This window comes from Pseudophryne corroboree, chromosome 5, assembly GCF_028390025.1.
Source record: "Pseudophryne corroboree isolate aPseCor3 chromosome 5, aPseCor3.hap2, whole genome shotgun sequence".
Taxonomy (NCBI): Eukaryota; Metazoa; Chordata; class Amphibia; order Anura; family Myobatrachidae; genus Pseudophryne; species Pseudophryne corroboree.
In genome coordinates this window covers 182,636,220-182,656,413 of record NC_086448.1, presented here as the reverse complement: position 1 = coordinate 182,656,413, position 20,194 = coordinate 182,636,220, and the positions used below count along the sequence as shown (strand labels likewise).

Below are 20,194 nucleotides of genomic sequence, written 5' to 3'. Positions count from 1 at the left end.
ACAACAGCACTAGCACCGCAACTCACCCCCCCCCCCCTCACGGTGTTATCTTGGCCTGGACTCATAGGATGGAATTCAAATGTTTGAAAAGTCGGTTGGGTGTCTGTTTTTTCCTGTCTATTAGAGAATCTCCCCCATAGATTTTTGTACGCAGGCCTATGGACCTAAAATAGGATTTTGATAACCTACCGGTAAATCCTTTTCTCCTACTCCGTAGAGGATGCTGGAGATGACATCAAGACCATGGGGTATAGACGGGATCCACAGGAGACATGGGCACTCTAAAGACTTTTCATTGGGTGTGAACTGGCTCCTCCCTCTATGCCCCTCCTCCAGACCTCAGTTGTAGGAACTGTGCCCAGGGAGACTGACATTTCGAGGAAAGGAATTACTTAACTAGTGGTGAGATATCTACCAACTCACACCCTCAACCATGCCGCACACATGGTATTCAACATAACACACGCCAAAAGGCATGAACCAATTGCAGCAACATGCTGAAACCAAGATAACACAACTTGTGTAACTCTAATAACTAAACTGTAGGTAAAGTACGCACTGGGATGGGCGCCCAGCATCCTCTACGGACTAGGAGAAAAGGATTTACCGGTAGTTTATCAAAATCCTATTTTCTCATACGTCCTAGAGGATGCTGGGGATGACATCAAGACCATGGGGTCTATACCAAAGCTCCAGTACGGGCGGGAGAGTGCGGATGACCCTGCAGCACCGATTGACCAAACTTGAGGTCCTCATCGGCCAAGGTGTCAAACTTGTAGAACTTAGCAAATGTGTTTGACCCTGACCAAGTAGCTGCTCGGCAAAGTTGTAATGCCGAGACCCCCCGGGCAGCCGCCCAGAATGAGCCCACCTTCCCAGTGGAATGGGCCTTTACCGACGTCGGTAACGGCAATCCAGCCGTAGTATGAGCTTGCTGAATCGTATTTCTAATCCAACGTGCAATAGTCTGCTTGGAAGCAGGACAGCCAATCTTGTTGTGATCATAAAGGACAAATAGAGTCTCTGTTTTCCGTATACGAGCCGTTCTAGCGACATAGATTTTCAAAGCTCTAACCACATCTAGAGATTTTTAATCAGTGAATGTGTCAGTAACTACTGGCACTACAATAGGTTGGTTTATGTGGAAAGATGAAACCATCTTCGGAAGAAAATGTTGATGAGTCCTCAACTCTGCCCTATCTTCATGGAAGATCAGGTAAGGGCTCTTGTGAGACAAGGCCCCCAATTCAGACACCCGCCTTGCGGATGCCAAAGCCAAAAGCATCACCACTTTCCAAGTGAGAAATTTCAACTCTATCTTTTGTAGAGGCTCAAATCAATCCGATTGAAGGAACTGCAATACCACGTTAAGGTCCCATGGTGCCACTGGAGGCACGGATGGAGGCTGGGTGTGCAGAACCCCTTTCACAAAGGTCTGAACCTCTGGAAGAGAGGCCAATTGTTTCTGGAAGAACACTGACAAGGCCGAAATCTGGACCTTGATTGATGCCAATCGGAGGCCCGCCTCCACACCAACCTGCAAAAAATGGAGAAAACGTCCTAAATGAAAATCTTCCGGAGGAGCTTTCTTGGATTCACACCAAGATACATATTTTCTCCAAATACGGTGGTAATGTTTCGACGTTACTCCCTTTCTGGCCTGAATAAGGGTGGGGATGACCTCCTCGGGAATACCCTTCCTGGCTAGGATACAGCGCTCAACAGCCATGCCGTCAAACGTAGCCGCAGTAAGTCTTGGTACACACACAGCCCCTGCTGCAGCAGGTCCTCTCGAGGAGGAAGAGGCCGATGATCTCCTATGAGTAACTGCTGAAGATCTGGGTACCAAGCCCTCCTTGGCCAGTCTGGGGCAATGAAGATTGCTCGAACCCTTGTTTTTCTGAGTACTAATGGGATCAGCGGAAGTGGAGGGAAGACATACACTGATGGAAACACCCACTGGGTCACCAGTGCATCCACTGCTACTGCTTGAAGGTCTCTCGACCTGGAACAGTATCTCTGAAGCTTCTTGTTGAGACGAGACGCCATCATGTCTATTTGAGGAACTCCCCAAAGACTTGTCACCTCTGCAAAGACTTCTTGGTAGAGGCCCCACTCTCCTGGATGGAGATCGTGTCTGCTGAGGAAGTCTGCTTCCCAGTTGTCTACTCCCGGAATGAATATTGCCAACAGAGCTTGTAAATGTTTTTCTGCCCAGCGGAGGATTTTTGTCGCCTCTGCCATTGCCACTCTGCTTTTCGTTCCACCCTGCCTGTTTATGTATGCGACTGCTGTTACATTGTCCGCCTGGATCTGCACGGGACGGTCTTGAAGAAGATATACCACTTGTTGAAGGCAGTTGTAAATGGCTCTTAGCTCCAGAACGTTTATGTGAAGGCAGGCTTCCTGTTGTGACCAACGTCCCTGGAAGTTTTCTCCCTGAGAGACTGCTCCCCAGCCTCGGAGACTTGCATCCGTGGTTACCATGACCCAGTCCTGAATTCCGAACCTGCGTTCCTCTAGTAGGTGAGAGCTGTGTAACCACCACAGGAGCGAAATCCTGTTTTTTGACGACAGGATTATCTTTCTGTGCATATGTAGGTGTGACCCCGACCACTTGTCCAACAGGTCCCACTGGAATACTCTGGCATGGAACCTGCAAAACTGTATGACCTCGTAGGCCGCCACCATCTTCCCCAACAACCGAATGCACTGATGGATCAACACACTTGATGGTTTCAATATCTGTTTTACCATTTTCTGGATTTCCAGAGCCTTTTCCAGCGGAAGAATTACTCTCTGAACTTCTGTGTCCAGAATCATCCCGAGGAAAGACAACCTTGTCGTCGGTTCCAACTGTGACTTTGGGTAATTTATGATCCACCCGTGTTGTTGGAGTATTGACAGAGAGTGTGATATGTTTTGTAACAACTGCTCCCTGGATCTCGCCTTTATTAGGAGGTCGTCCAGATAAGGAATTATATTGACTCCTTTCTGACGAAGGAGGACCATCACCTCCGCCATCACCTTGGTGAATACCCTCGGCGCCGTGGAGAGACCGAAAGGTAACGTCTGGAATTGGCAATGGCAATCCTGAACCGCGAATCTCAGATAAACCAGGTGAGGAGGATAAATGGGAACATGCAGGTAAGCATCCTTTATGTCCACCGACACCAAGTAGTCCCCCTCCTCCAGACTGGCAATCACTGCCCGAAGTAATTCCATCTTGAACTTGAACCTTTTTAGGTAACCATTCAGATCCTTTAGATTTAGGATCGGTCTGACCGAGCCGTCCGGCTTCGGAACCACAAAGAGGCTTGAATAAAAACCCCTCCCTTGTTGTGACAACGGTACCAGGACTATGACCTGGTCTTGACATAATTTTTGGATTGCCACTGTTACTGCTTCTCTTTCTGACAGGGAAACTGGCAAGGTCGTTTTGAAAAATCGGCATGGGGGAACGTCTTGAAACTCCAGCTTATACTCCTGGGATACTATTTGCAACACCCAGGGATCCAGGCCAGACAGAATCCAATCCTGGCTGAAGAGTCTGAGACGTGCCCCCACCCGAGCGGCCTCCCGCAAGGGAGCTCCAGCGTCATGCTGGGGATTTGGCAGAAGTAGGGGTAGACTTCTGCTCTTGGGAACCTGGAGCCGCTGTGGGCTTCTTTCCCCTTCCTGCAAAGAAGGGGGAACCCCTCGTCTTTTTGTATTTATTGGGCCGAAAGGACTGCATTTGTGGGTGATAGGTCTTTTTTGCCAGTGCAGGTGGCAAAAATGTCGACTTACCTGCGGTAGCCGCCGAGACTAACGCATCCAGGCCATTGCCAAATAAGGCCTCACCTTTATATGGGAGAGCCTCCATGTTTCTTTTGGAATCTAAATCCGCGTTCCACTGGCGAATCCACAACGCCCGCCTAGCCGATACTGCCATGGTAGCGGCCTGTGAACTCAAGAGTCCAATATCCTTCATTGCTTCCAGCATGTAGGCGGCAGTGTCCTTGATATTCCCTAACTTAAGGAGTATCTCATCTTTATCAATCGTGTCAATTTCTGAAGACACGCTTTCTGACCATTTTTCAATAGCGCGACTCACCCACGCGCAGGCAATAGTGGGCCTAATCCGTGTACCATTGGTAACATAAATGGATTTCAATGTCGTTTCCATTTTGCGGTCTGCCGGCTCTTTAAGAGAAGCCGTGCCAGGAGCAGGGAAAAGTACCTTTTTTGTCAACCTGGAAAGTGCACTGTCTAACACAGGGGGCGACTCCCACTTTTTCCTGTCCTCAGCCGGGAAAGGGTAAGCTATGTGAATACTTTTGGGAATATTTTATCAGGATTCACCCACATCCTTTCAAACAGAGCATTTAGTTTGTGTGAAGGGGGGAACGTGACCTTGGACTTCTTTTCCTTACATAAATACGCCTTCTCCTGAGGTTCAGGAGTGGTTTCTGTAACCTCCAACACGTCCCTTATAGCCACAATAATATATTATATATTTTTTGCCAATTTATGATCTATCTCTCTGGATTCACTATCGTCGACACAAGAGTCAGAATCCGTGTCGGTATCAGTGTTTACAACATTTGCAAATGGTCTCTTATGTGACCCAGAGGGGCCGCCCGCATACGGAATAACAGCATCCTGAAAAATCACATCTTCCACAGATTTTCTCCAGCATGCAGCCTTAGATTCAGACTTATCCAATCTACGGTTAATCAGATGCATACTGTCACATAGCTCTTTCACCCATGCAGGCTCTTGGTGTGCCGGTAGCGCCACCACATTACAACTCTGTGTCCCTAAAATGGCTTCCTCTGGGGAGGAACTCCCTGCCTCAGACATGCCGTCTGCCTCAGACATGCCGCACACTAACAGACACACTGGGACTTATTTTTGGGACAGACCCACAGTAAAATCTGTCAGAGGGACACAGGATAGGAGCAGCCAGTTCACAATCCCAGCGCCAGTATTTCCTGTGAACACAGTATGTCCACAGCCAAACAGCGCTTTTAAATAGTAATATACACTATCAAATGCACCACAATTGCTTTGTGCCCCCCTTAATAGCACCCTGTACTTGTCAGAAGTTGAGGAGAGGACCAGCGTGTTCTCTGCAGCCTGAGGAGAGAGAGAAAATGGCGCTGAGTAGTGTGCTGGCTGCCTGAGGTAGAAGCTCCGCCCCCGCAATGGCGCGTCCTTACACTCATACAAACACTGTAATATTTATACTGGCGGGGGTAGGGCTGTGCCAGCGGCAACTTATGCCCCCTTTTAGCCAGTTTGAGGTATTTTTCTTGCTACCCAGGGCGCCCTGTGCGTGTGGGCAGCAGTGGTGCGCTGCGCTCCGCGCCGCACCTCAGCCGTCACTTACTTGATAGAAGATAATTTTTCTTATACTCACCTGTCTTCTGACTTCTGGCTCTGTGAGGGGGGTGACGGCGTACTGTGGGAGTGAGCATCTAGACACGGCTAGCGTTCAGTTCCCTTCAGGAGCTAATGGTGTCCTGTCAGCCAGAAGCAGAGCCATGAAACTCTGAGGAAGTTGGTTCTGCTTCTGCCCCCTCAGTCCCACGAAGCAGGGAGTCTGATGCCAGCAGGTCTCCCTGAAAATAAAAAACCTAACATAAGTCTTTTCAGAGAAACTCAGTAGAGCTCCTCAGAGTGCATCCAGTCGACCTGGGCACATTTCTAAAACTGAGGTCTGGAGGAGGGGCATAGAGGGAGAAGCCAGTTCACACCCAATGAAAAGTCTTCAGAGTGCCCATGTCTCCTGCGGATCCCGTCTATACCACATGGTCTTGATGTCGTCCCCAGCATCCTCTAGGACCTATGAGAAATCAGCGACATTTGGGGGTACCATAATTGCAGCATATGCGTCACTTACTTGCGCTGATTCACGGCTAATAGGATTGAGCCAGTAGAGCTCTATTATATTTTACAGGTGCAAATGTTTATGAGTATAAATGTTTGGGAATCCTGCACTCAGCAACGAAATGTAGCCAAAGCGAAGGCAACGTTTATATGCTTACACTGTGTTTTGGTGATGAGGATCAAAATAGGATTTTAATTACCTGCCGATAAATCCTTTTCTCGTAGTCCGTAGAGGATGCTGGGGTCCATTTTAGTACCATGGGGTATAGACGGTTCCGCAGGAGCCTTCGGCATTTTAAGACTTTTCAACAGTGTGAACTGGCTCCTCCCTCTATGCCCCTCCTCCAGACCTCAGTATAGGAACTGTGCCCGAGGAGACGGACATTCTTGAGAGAGGAATTACTATTAAACTTGTGGCGAGATTCACAACAGCTCACACCATCCATAAACAACATGTCGGCTAACTTGGACTTTAACATAAGTCATGCCAACCAGCATGCATAACGCAACAGAAACAGCTGTTAACAACTGAACACATGAAACAATGTGCAAAAAGATAAACGTAATCAGCAGGAAAAATGAGCACTGGGCGGGCGCCCAGCATCCTCTACGGACTACGAAAAAAGGATTTACCAGCAGGTAATTAAAATCCTATTTTCTCTTACGTCCTAGAGGATGCTGGGGTCCATTTTAGTACCATGGGGATATACCAAAGCTCCCAGTACGGGCGGGAAAGTGCTAATGTTCCTGCAGAACTGACTGACCAAATTGAAGGTTGTCAGCAGCCAAGGTGTCAAACTTATAAAACTTATCAAATGTGTTTGCACCCAACCAAGTAGCAGCTCGGCAGATTTGCAAAGCCGAGACCCCCTGGGCAGCCGCCCAGGACGAACCCACTTTCCTTGTAGAGTGGACTTTTACCGAAATCGGTAACGGCAATCCTGCCGTGGAATGAGCGTGCTGAATGGTACCCTTGATTCAGCGCGCAATAGTCTGCTTAGAAGCAGGACCCCCAATCTTGTTGGAGTCATAGAGGACAAACAGAGATTCTGTTTTCCTTATCCGAGCCATTCTTGCAACATAAAGGGGGGTACACACGGACTGATAATCTAAGCAATCTGACTAGATTGCTTAGATTTTCAGCAAGATCGCTCCGTGTGTAGCCCTAACAGCGATAGCGATGCGCAGCCCCGCGCATCGCTATCGCTGCTGCTAGATTGGCCTGCATGCAGGCCAATCTAGCGGGTCGCTCACTTCACCCGCTGGGTGAAGTGAGCGGCCCCCCCGTCTCCACCCGCACGCTCAGCACAGATCGCGCTGTGCTGAGCGCCGGGAGAGATGTGTGCTGAGCGGTTCGCTCAGCACACATCTCTCCAGCATCGGGCCGTGAGTACTGGCCTTAAGTCCTCAGCGCTCTGACGACATCCAAGGACCTTGAGACGGCTGAGATGTCAGAAGCTACTGGCACCACCATTGGTTGGTTGATATAAAAAGAAGACACAACCTTCGGAAGAACGTGCTGATGTGTTCTGAGTTCAGCCCTATCTTCATGAAATATCAAATAAGGACTCTGTGCAAGAGCTCCTAACTCAGACACTCGTCTGCCTGAAGCCAAGGCCAACAGCATGATCACTTTTCAAGTGAGAACTTTAACTCCACCTCTTTCAGAGGCTCAAAACAGTCCGATTTAAGGAACTGCAACACCACATTAAGATCCCATAGCGCCGCCCGAGGCACAAAGGGAGGTCGGATGTGCAGAACCCCTTTCACAAACGTCTGGACCTCAGGAAGAGAAGTCAATTGTTTCTGAAAGAAAACTAACAAGGCCGTAATCTGAACCTTGATAGATCCTAATCTCAATCTAGCATCCACACCTGCCTGTAGAAATAGGAGAAGACGTCCTAATTTAAACTCCACCGCAGGAGACTTCTTGGATTCACACCAAGTTACATATTTTCTCCAAATACGATGGTAATGTTTGTACGTTACCCCTTTCCTGGCCAGAATAAGTGTGGGAATGAGTTCACTGGGAATACCCTTATGGGTTAGGATCTGGTGCTCAACAGCCATGCCATCAAACGCAACCGCTGTAAGTCGTGAACGGCCCCTGCTGAAACAGGTACTCGCGAAGTGGAAGAGGCCGAGGATCTTCCATTAATAACTCTTGAAGATCTGAATACCAAGCCCTCCTTGGTCAGTCCGGAGCAATGAGTATTGCTCGAACTCCTGTTCTTCTGATGATCTTGAGAACTTTTGGAGTAAGTGGAAGTGGAAGGAACAGATACACCAACCGAAACACCCACTGGGTCACCAGTGCATCTATCGCTATTGCTTGTGGGTCTCTTGACATGGAACAATATTTCTGAAGCTTCTTGTTGCGGCGTGATGCCATCATATCCATTTGAGGAACTCCCCAACAACTTTCCACCTTCGCGAAGACTTCTTGGTGGAGGCCCCATTCTCCTGGATGGAGATCGTGTCTGCTGAGGAAGTCTGCTTCCCAGTTGTCCACTCCCGGAATGAAAATTGCAAACAGAGCTTTTGCATGTCTTTCTGCCCAGAAGAGTATCGTTGTCACCTCTGCCATTGTTGCTCTGCTTTTTGTTCTGCCTCAACGGTTTATGTAAGCTACTGCCGTTACATTGTCTGACTGGATCTGTATGGGACGACCTTGAAGAAGGTGTGCCGTTTGATGAAGACTGTTGTACACAGCTCTCAACTCCGAAATGTTTATGTGAAGGCGAGTTTCTTAACTTGACCCTTTTCCTTAGAAGCTTTCGCCTTGCGTGACTGCTCCCCATCCTCGGACACTTGCATCCGAGGTCACGAGGATCCAGGTCTGAATCCCGAACCTGCGTCCCTCCAGGAGGTGAGAATTATGTAGCCATCACATGAGCGAAATTCTGGCTTTCGCTGACAAGATTATCCTTTGATGCATGTGGAGATGCGACCCTGACCACTTGTCCAGTAGGTCCCACTGGAAGACGCTGGCAAGGAAACGGCCATATTGTAGCGCCTCGTAAGCCGCTACCATTTTCCTTAACAGGTGAATGCACTGATGAATTGATACTGTTCTTGGTCTCAAACGTTGTTTGACCATGCTCTGGATGTCCTGAGCCTTTTCCACCGGTAGAAATACTCTCTGTATCTCGGTGTCCAGTATCATTCCCAAAAATGATAACCTCATTGTCGGTTCGAACTGCGATTTTGGAAAGTTGATGATCCAACCGTGCTGTTGAAGCACCTTCGGGGACAATGCTATGTTCTGGAGTAGCTTGCCCCCTGGATCTCGCTTTTATGAGGAGATCGTCCAATTATGGAATTATGTTGACTCCTTGTTTGCGAAGGAGAACCATCATCTCCGCCATCACCTTGGTGAATATTCTCAGAGCCGTGAAGAGCCCGAACGGTAATGTCTGGAATTGGTAGTGGCAATCCTGAACCGCAAGCCTCAGGTATACTTGATGTGGCGGGTAAATGGGGACATGCAAGTAAGCATCCTTGATGTCCACCGACACCAGAAAGTCCTTTTCTTCCAAGCTGGAAATTACCGCTCTCAAGGATTCCATCTTGAATTTTAACCTTTTCGAATAAAGATTCAGAGATTTTAGGTTTAAAATCGGTCTGACCGAGCCATCCGGCTTCGGCACCACAAACAGGCTTGAATAAAAACTTTGGTTTCTTTGTTCAGCAGGTACCAAGGCAATTATTTTGTCTTGACATAATTTGTGTATTGCGTTCAAGACATTTGTGCCGTCCTGAGCAGAAACTGGCAAGGCTGATTTGAAAAAATCGGCATGGGGAAGGTCTTGAAATTCTAACCTGTAACCTTGGGATACTATCTGTAATATTCAAGGATCCAGGTCTGAGTGAAGCCAGACCTGGCTGAAATATAAAAGACGTGCCCCCACCCGGTCACACTCCCGCAGATGAGCCCCAGCGTCATGCTGTGGCTTTTGCAGAAGTAGTTGCTGACTTCTGCTCCTGGGAGCTTGACGGTGTTGTAGATTTTCTACCTTTCCCTCTCCCTTTTCCTGTGACAAAAGGGGTACTCTTAGCCTTTTTGTACTTGTTGGGCCGAAAGGACTGCATAGTATGAGAATGATATATTTTTATTTTTAGCCAGTGTAGCTGCCGACGGCAGAAATGCTGACTTGCCAGATGTAGTAGTTGATATCATGGCATCTAGTTTCCAAAGAGGACCTCACCATTGTAGGGGAGCGCCCAATATTTCTTTTGGATTCAGCATCAGCATTCCATTGGCGGATCCAGAGCGCCCTGCTGCTGAAATCGCCATAGTAGAGGCCCTTGAGCCCAGTGAGCCTATGTCCATCATAGCCTCAACCAAGTAACCTGCAGAATCTTTGATATGACCTAGAATTTGCAGCATATCATCTTTATCGACCGTGTCAATATTAACAATTACATTTTCTACCCACTTTTCCACTGCGTTACCTACCCACGCAGAAGCAATTGCGGGCCTGAGTAACGTACCCGCAGCAACATAGATGGACTTTAAAGTCGTCTCTAATTTGCGGTCAGCAGGTTCTTTTAATGAAGCTGACCCTGGGGCAGGTAAAACTATTTTCTTTGACAACCTAGAGACTGAGGTGTCTATCATTGGGGGTGACTCCCACTTACGCCTATCCTCTTCAGGGAAAGGGTACGCTATCCTTAGACGGAGGAAAATCACCACCTGTTTTTTATTTAATTTAAAATAATCTTTTTCCTCAGGTGGAGGTGTTGTGTCAGGAAATTCCAACACCTCTTTTATAGTGACTATCATACATTGAATGCTCTTAGCCAGTTTGGGATCTACCCTCCTCAAATCTCCAGTGTCGACTTCAGTGTCGGAATCTGTGTCAGTGTCCCTTTGCATAATTTGGGTCAGAGACCTTTTCTGGGAACAGGAGGGGTCCCGAGTGGGTGACGTGGAGGAATCAGCAAACAGAGCAGCCTCTACAGACTTTCTTGCTTTGTCTGCTGTTCAGACTCGGAGAATTTACATATTACTCTGCAGCTTTTACACCCACACAGGCCCAGAACACTCTTGTGCCTCCAAAATGGTTTCCTCTGGGGAAAAAACTTTCTCTAGACCTGTTACACACGTGTACAGTCACACCACTCACACACACAGGGGAGCTATTGGGGACAGATCTACCTAAAGTCTGTCAGAGAGACCCAGAGGGGATTGCCAGTCCACACCACGCGCCCTATATGTATTACATACAATGAATATACATATATACCAAAACAGCGCTTTTTATCCAATGTGAAGCCCGCAGGCTTCAATAAATTATGTGCTCCCCTCCCCTTCTATAACACCTTGGTACTTGTATCAGCGATGTGTGAGGAGAAGCAGCCTGTAGGATCAGCGCTCCGGCGTCTCTGTGAGGAGAAAATGGCGCCAAATGAGCGTTACAAGCAATTCTGAGGTGAAGCCCCGCCCCCTGTAATGGCGCGGTTCAGCCACAGTAATATTTATACTGGCGGGGGTAGTGTACATCAGCGGCTCACATATATGTACATTTTGCCAGTGAGAGTAAGAATTTATCATGTCCCTCAGAGCACGCCCCCCCCCCCCCCCCGGTCTGGAGGAGGGGCATAGAGGGAGGAGCCAGTTCACACTATTGAAAAGTCTTAAAGTGCCGAAGGCTCCTGCGGAACCGTCTATACTCCATGGTACTAAAATGGACCCCAGCATCCTCTAGGACGTAAGAGAAAATAGGTTTAACAGGCTACCAGAATGCACATTACATTACCAACCATCTATACAAGGCTTTAGGGCCTAATTCAGATCTGATTGCAGCAGCAAAATTGTTCTCTAATGGGAAAAACCATGTGCACTGCAGGTTGGGCAGATATAATGTGCAGAGAGAGTTATAGGCCCTACACACATGCCGATATCACTGCACGATATGAACGATCTCGTTCATTAATGAATGAGATAACGTTCATATCGTGCAGTGTGGAGTCACCAGCGATGAACGATGCGCGGCCCCGCGCTCGTTCATCGCTGGTGACATGTCGGCTGTGCATGAAGGCCAATATGGACGAGATCGTCCATATTTGCCTGCACGTCTATGGAGCCGGGTGACGGGGGGAGTGAAGAAACTTCACTCCCCCCGTCACTGCCCCCCCCCGCCGCCGGGTCGCCCGTATCGGTCGTCGGGCACTTCGGCGGCACATCGCCTAATGTGTAGGGCGCCTTAGATTTGGGTGGGGTGTGTTCAAATGAAATCTAAATTGCAGTGTAAAAATAAAGCAGCCAGTATTTACCCTGCACAGAAACAAAATAACCCACCCAAATCTAACTGTCTGTCTACATGTTATATCTGCCCCACCTGCAGTGCACATGGTTTTGCCCATTAGAGAACAATTTTGCTGTTGCGATCAGGCCTGAATTAGAGTGGTGTCACATGGGAGCTTATCATACAGCTTGTAAAGTTCTTCACAATTACTCAGCTCGTGTAGGAGAAAGAACATATAAACACAAAGCAATTTTTTCTCTTAAGGGGTTTTCCAACTAGCTCTAAATGCCGCTTGCAGCTTTTTGATAGCCAGCAGAGCAAAACATGTGCTGTGTGGCAACACTAGGCAACCAATTTATTACAAGCCAGCACACTTAAAGGTCAGGAGAGAAAAAAAAAAGTTGCTGAAAGAAAAATTGCAACAAAAGTAGCACCTGTGTGCACTGGCCTTATAAAGGAGTCAAAAGAGCTGTTTTTACTAAGCACCAAAACAATGAGGGAACAAAAGCTCTGCGATATTTCTGAGCATAGCAAGTAACACACTGGCTGTAAAGCTTTATGCCACTGGTGTGACAACAGCAGGAGAATGAACAGACCTGAGGCAACTTTCCTACAGGTCTGCAATGTCAGGAATGATGTTTTTGTGACACCAGCAAGGCTAAACCAACTTATTTCAATAGTAAAATATATTTAAAAAAACAAGACTACTTTTTTCTGGAGGGGGGAAAAAAAAAACACAGCAGAAAAATCTTATTAAGCACAAACCATAAACAGACACTTACAATTTAGTGTTATAAACAAATCTAATGTTTAAAATAACAGCAAATTATACTTAAGGTGTGTACACACGGTGAGATATTTCCTTTCGATTTTGACTATATAGTCAAAATCGCAAGAAAAGTTAGTGCAGATCGCAAGGTGAAAGTCACCTTGCGATCCCGATTCGATCCTGATGCGCGGTCCCGCCAGGTCGGCATCGCAAGAAAAGATAGTCTGTGCAGGCAAGTCAATCCTTGCTAGATCGGTGTACTATCTAGTTCATCTCACATGTCAATGACATCTCACATAAGCCAAAATCTCACATAAGCCAAAATCGTAAGCACACATAGTCCATATATCAAGAAAAGTTAGTCAAAATCTGTGCTATCTGGGCTCCAGGGAGTTCAAGGGAAATCGCAAGTGAAAATCGGGCATAGCAAGGATCTCACCGTGTGTACACATCCTTACGATAATTCCATTTCTTTGAAGTACTTCATGGCAGCCCCACTGTGGGTTAATGACCCATTCTCCCAACATAGACAGGAGTTTTTTTCTTCTTCTAGCTCCACCCACCTTGGATACATAACCATGCCCCTCCTCTTCCTCCCTGTTTTTTTGAGCATCTCCGCTATTACCTAGAAGAAAAAACACTCCCAACAGGGTGGGTAATTCATGGGCTACCATGAAGTACTTCAAAGAAATGGAATTATCTTAAGTATAATGCGCTGTTTTCTTTTTCTTACTTCATGGCAGTCCCACTATGGGATATACCAAAGCTGAATTATGGGAGGAAACAACCACAAACAAATAAACTGATGCTTGAGTATTTATACCAAGGCCTGTCCAAGACCTGGCCTCCAAAGTGAGCTTTAACAATATCCAAAGCATAATGTTTAGAGAAAGTATGTATAGATGACCACATAGATGCTGCACAAATGTCCTCGACTGACACTTGTGCCTTCCTAGCCCATGAGATGGACACTGCCCTAGTTGAGTGTGCCTTAATATTTTCCAGGACTTCCCCATCCATCTTCTCGATACACAAACGTAATTGCTTCTCTAATCCATCTTGCAATGGTCTGTTCCGTTAGTGTACAACCTTTCCGAGCTCCTACAGAACAGACTACTTGTTTTTCTGAACTCCTTGACTCTCTCCAAATAGATAGTAATTGGCCTTACAAGATCCAAAGTATGCAACTTTTCCTCTTCCTCATTCTTCGGCTGAGGAAAAAATTATGGTAGAATGTTCTCTTGATTAACATGAATTGTTGATACTACCTTCGGTAAGAAAGAAGGATTCGTCCTCAGAACAATACTATCAGACAAGATCTTCAAATATGGCTCTTCTGCACATAGCGCTTGCAATTCTCCAACTCTCCTTGCAGATGTTTAGACGTAAGGAAAACTACCTTCCATATCAGAAACTTCATACTTATTTTCTGCAATGGTTCAAACGGATGTTACATTAATGAATTCAAGATTAGATTTAGATCCCAAGGCAGCACTTTTGATCTAACTCGTGGTCTTAATCTCCTTATGGCCTGACAAAACTTCTTTAACAAGTCATCTTCAAACAATTTTATTTCCAACAGAACACTCAAAGCGGATATCTGCACCTTTAATGTTGAGACTGCCAAACCTTTAACAAAACCATCATGAAGGAATTGCAGAACCTGAGCCGTCTCAGCTTTCATTACATCAAATCTATCCTTTGCCCAGGTAATAAAGGTCTTCCATATTCTGTAATAAATGACCGAAGAAACCAATTTCATGGCCTGTAACATGAGCTGAATCACTGGTTCAGACAAACCTTTTTGCTTCAATAGACTCCGCTCAATTTCCACACCGTAAACTGAAGATTCTGCGGATTCGGGTACTCCAGGGTCCCTTGATGTAACAACTTCGGTACCATTGGCAATCTCCACATCCTCCCGAACGACATTCTCTGAACTGTTGGGAACCAAGTTCTTCTTGGCCAATAAGGGATTATTATAATCACCTCTACTTTTTCCTCTCTGATCTTTTTTAACGTTCTGGCTATCAATGGAAAGGGTGGGAATACATAATCCAGTTTGAATTCCCACTTCAGGGACAGAGCATACACTCCCTCTGACATTGGCAAATAATACCTTGAGAAGAACTGAGGTACCTTTGCATTCTGATTGGTAGCCATGAGGTCTATCTCTGGTTGCCCGTGTTTCTCCACTATGATCTGGAATATTTGCGCGTGCAACTCCCATTCTCCAGACTGTATTTGATTTCGGCTTAGATAATCTGCCAACACAATGTCTTTGCCAGGGACGTGTGGAGCCGTTAAAGATTTTAGATGTTCCTCTGCCAATGCATGATATATGATACTTCCATCATTATGGCCTGACTTCTCGACCCTCCTTGGCAATTTAAGTAGGCTCCCACTGCAGCATTGTCGGAAAAGACTTTCAGGTGATTTTTGAGCATCGACATCCATACAGCTCTCATCTCTTGCTGGTTTGACGAATACTCCGCCTCCATTGGCGACCATTTTCCCTGACAGCTTTACTACAACAGATGTGCACCCCAACTGGTCAGACTTGCATCTGTTGTTAAAACCAATGACTGGGGTTCCAAGTAATGATATCCCCCTCTCGTAATTTTGACTGTTCTTCTACCAGGACAAGGATTCTCTGGTCTCTCTTGTCAGCCTCACTTGATAATGCAGAAGCATTCTTCTCTTTGAATATTTCAGGGTATTCCATTGCATTATTCTCATCCTCCATCTTGCCCACGGCACCACCTCTATCGTGGAAGACAACATTCCCAAAAGTCGCAAAGCCATTCGTAACGGTACCTTGTCCCATTTCTGATTCAAGTGAGCAAGACCCTGAATCCTTTTGCGCCTTTCTTCTGAGAGCATAATTACATACTGCCGGGTATCTATATGTACACCTATATGTACACCTATGTACACTGTAAGGTTTGTACTGGATCCAACTGGCTCTTGTCCTAATTAATTAGCCAACCGTGCAGCTGTAGGATAGTCAATGCAATGTCTAACATTTCTTGAACTATTCTCTCAGATTCTCCTGCAATAAGTAGATCGTCGAGATAGGCCCAAATAGTCACCCCTCTGTCTCTGAGGCAAGCTACTAGAGTTACCAGGACTTTCGTAAAAACTCTTGGAGAGGATGCGAGACCAAATTGAAGACAAGTAAACTGGAAATGTTCTCCCCCTACAATGAATCTCAGGAACTTCATGTCTTCCTTTCTGATTGGGATATGAAAATACGCATCTTTCAAACGTACTGACACCAGGAAATCTTCCTTCTTTAGTCCCAACAGATCTCAAAGTCTCCATGTGAAAATTTATCTTCCTTATCCTCTGGTTCAGATCTTTCAAATCTAGAATCATCCTGAATCGAACGGAAGACTTCTCTACCAGGAAAAGGTGAGAATAAAACCCCTTTTTTCTCTCAAAGAACAGAACCACTTCTACCGCCTTTGAAGAACACAGGGTTTCTAAACTTTCTTTTAAAGCAACAACTTCTTGGTTCTAGAGAGGCGTTTTTGTCTATCCTCGGCCTCCTTATGAATTCCAGCTGATAAATTTCCGACACAATATTCAGCACTCACTTGTCTCTAACATTCTCCTACCATTGCGCCAGGAATTTGGAAATCCTTCCCCCTACAGGTGTTAACGTAGGAAGACTTGCACCGTCATTGTTTTTGACTACCTCTTCTATGTCCTCTCCGAAAGGACTGACGTGACATGCTGAAACCATACCTATCTTCATAATGGCGTCCAAATCTATCTCCATAAGGACGTCCCGGCCTATATGATCTGGCTTGCCTTAATTGCTGACTCGAAGATGAACCTGAATATCTGCCACGCTTATCTTGAGGTAGTCTCACTGACTTGCCACCAGACATCCTCTGAATCATGGTTTCCAACTCGTTACCAAACAGAAGCGACCCCTCATAGGGAAGCGTGACTAATCTGTTTTTGGAGTGGGTGTCTGCTGCCCACGAGCGTGACCATAGTGCCCTTCTGGCCATGATCCCTCGGTCATAGATTAGTTGAGAAATCGAATACATCAAGAGAGGCTTCACACAGATATTCTACTGCTCTCTGAATAACATTACATTTTTTTGCAATACAATCCCTAGAGATTTTTTCATGCACATCAGTTTGCATAGTAGAACACCAAAGTCTTAAGGCCCTGGACACAGAGGCAATAGCCACTCCAGATTTCAGAGAAATAGACGTAGTAATGTGCAACTTCTTTAAAGCATTCTCCATATTTTTATCCATTGAATCCTTCAATAGAGCACCATCCTCCAATGGTATTGTAGTTCTAGTTGTTACCTCTGCAACTGCTGCGTCTACTTTAGGAATATTACACCAGGCAGTAAATTCAGTTAATCCTCTTGAAACTACCAACCCTCTTACCCAATTGCTGCCACTCTTAACGGACAATGTCTTTCACCACCTTATGCACAGGAAAAGACCTAGTCTTTCTGGTCCTATCCTCAAACAGCAAATCGTCATCATAATCCTCCTGTGACAGAAAACCTGGGGATAACACTTCATAATCCAGGCTGGAATGAAATCTACATCTCTTGAACTCCTGCATAAATTCTTCCTTGGACACAAAAGATTTCTTCATCCATTCCATAAACTCCACAAATTGATCAGATGATTTATCTGGAGGAGTAGTCTCTTTAACACAATCATTGCACAGGCTGTCATCCTGACTCCCTAAAAACGGCTGATCACATGCAGGACATTTTCTAGATAAATTCTTTTTCTTGCAAATTTTCTTCTTAGAGTTATCAGACACACTGCAACACATTTAAGACTACCGTAATTACTACCCTAACTAATCTTCCATGAAAAATTGAACATAACCAGCCCTCTATGAGGATTTACCTCGGCTGGACTTTCACAGGTTTCTGGGCAGAAGGCTAATCCATGGTGCTTGTCAATACTGCACAAAGCCAATACTGAACTGTCCCCCTCCGGTGTACAGTGCCATTTTAAGCCCTTAGACCTTTCCGTCTGGGCGCATGCGCAGTAGGACATCAACTTCCGGGATCCGACCTCCAGATCATGTGACTCCACCCGAAAGTGACGCCGGCGATGTTAGCTCCCGGGAACCGCCCACGACTTCCGGCTTTTATGAACGCGGCCACATGGGGAGCTATGGCAGTGACAGCCGCTCAACCCCTTGCTGGCCGCACATGCAATTTTCCAGCTCCGCGAGCTCCCGGCCACTGAACGCCCGCTTGCTCCTGTAAATACTCGCTCATCGGGAACAGAGCTTATGGCAGCTCATGCGCATATCCAGGGACCTGACCACTATCTAACCTACGAGACAGGAAAAAAAAGACAGGCAGGAAGAGGAGGGGCACGGTTATGTATCCATGGTGGGCGGAGCTAGAAGAAGAAAAAAAACCTCCTTTCTACGTTGGGAGAATGGGTTATTAACCCATAGTGGGGCTGCCATGAAATAAGAAAAAGAAACATATTTTTAAGTTGTATTCTATAATGTTTTACTCTTACATGTAACTAAGGGCCAGATTTATCAAGCCTTGGAGAGTGATAAATTGCACACTGATAAAGTGCCAACCAACCAGCCCCTAACTGTCATGTTACAGGCTGTGTTTGAAAAATGACAGTTAGGAGCTGATTGGTTGGTACTTTATCACCGTGCAGTTTATCACTCTCCAGGGCTGGATAAATCTGGGTGTTATTACCTAGGAGAAGCTTTGCACACTAAACACCCCACTTCTCTCCACAGCAACTGTGCTTTTAGCTTTCTTATTCAAAACGTTAGTCCAGGGCTCAACAATGCACACTGAATAGGGAAGGTGTAACCACAACTAATGTATACTGGTACATACCCAGCAATCATTTCCCTGCAAATAAATTATAAAATAAATAAATAAAACACTATATCCTATAACCAAGCCGTAAATAAAACATTTTGGTGCCCTGGGCCAGAAAAAGCATTGCACGTAAAATCTAGTAACAGCAATTGCAAAACAACCACATCTGAATTAGGCTCAATTTTCTTAATACTTTTCATTGAGTACACGCCAGTTTATTGTGACTTTATTGCCTAGTTTTAGTCTTTATGTAATGTAAGTAGTTAGACACACTTACTTCTGCTTGCTGGTCACTTGGCTGTTAACTTGTCGTTGTTTTGCAGATCCAAAATCTATCAATACACCTCTGTGAGTCCCCTTCCTAGGGGTGTCATTTTGCTCTAAGGGACACAAACAAAAATAAATGAAAGTCTAAATGCATCAGTCAATTTTTTATATATACACAACACTGGAGACCCATGTAGGCAAGGGTTCTTAACGTATTTATGGCTCAGAAAAATAACACGCACCAAGCAAAGTGGCAGGGGCGGCCGTCCCGTGGGCCCCCACAGACTGCATTTTCAATTGCAGGATTCTCCCTTCGGCGGCTCAGCTGTACAGTTAGAGTGAACCCAGCTGGTTCGACAGATGAGTCACCTGCCTCCCAGCTGCCCCGTCCCATAACTCCGAGCGGGAAGCCCATCCACCTCAGCCCCGTGGTGTTCTCAGTCACTACCACCAGCAGCTATCTGGAAACCATGGACCCCGGAGGCCCAGCTAAACTCGTCCCTAGCCAAGCTAAACGTCATCGCCAAGCTGTTTGTCCCCAATGTCCACGCCGCAGAGTTCGTGCCTTCCTTCCTGATCTGGGCCAGTGTGTCTGCAGACAGGCTGGAAGATGAGGATAAGCAGTGGGGCAGGGGCTAGCGGAGGCTGTGTGTGGGGGCTGGCAGATGTTTTGTGTGGGGGCTGCAGTGGTGGACTCGAGATTGCTGCCCCCTCCTGGTCTCCTCGCTGTGAAAAGGTGCCTGTGGTGTGATGGGAGACAGACACTGAGATGGCTCCTGCCAGCTCTTCCCCTCTTACCTCTGCATGGCCGGTGGGGAGCTATGTCACCAATAGTAGTAGTGGGGGCCCCCACAACCTACATTGCCCAGGGCCCCGCACCAGCCTTAACCCGGCCATGCAAGGTGGGTCACTACAATACTATTTTAGTAACGCTATTGTGTACTATAAATAAATAAAAGAATATAACTTTAAACATTTTTTTAAAATTGATCTATGGGTGTGGCAGCTGATAACACAGGTAACCTGGTTGAGTAGGAATTTGATAAAATTCACCTAGAGCAGTCTTGTTGGATCTCCTCTGCTACAGAGAGCGCAAACCATGCAGAGGACAAATGCACAGTCACAAGTGGTCCAGTGAGCGGTACTATTGAGGTCTATGACTAAGTTACAATGTTTCA

General features: G+C 46.3%; 1 protein-coding gene across 2 annotated transcripts in view; it reads right to left on the bottom strand.

Annotated features, from left to right (window-relative positions):
* Positions 1-20,194, bottom strand: part of DYNC2I1 (dynein 2 intermediate chain 1) — a 167,824-nt gene that overhangs the window by 49,617 nt on the left and 98,013 nt on the right. For both annotated transcript variants that reach the window (XM_063921921.1, XM_063921920.1), the window contains exon 9: positions 19,027-19,129. In XM_063921921.1, the coding sequence (XP_063777991.1) occupies positions 19,027-19,129 (103 nt within the window). The remainder of the gene's footprint in view (positions 1-19,026; positions 19,130-20,194) is intronic.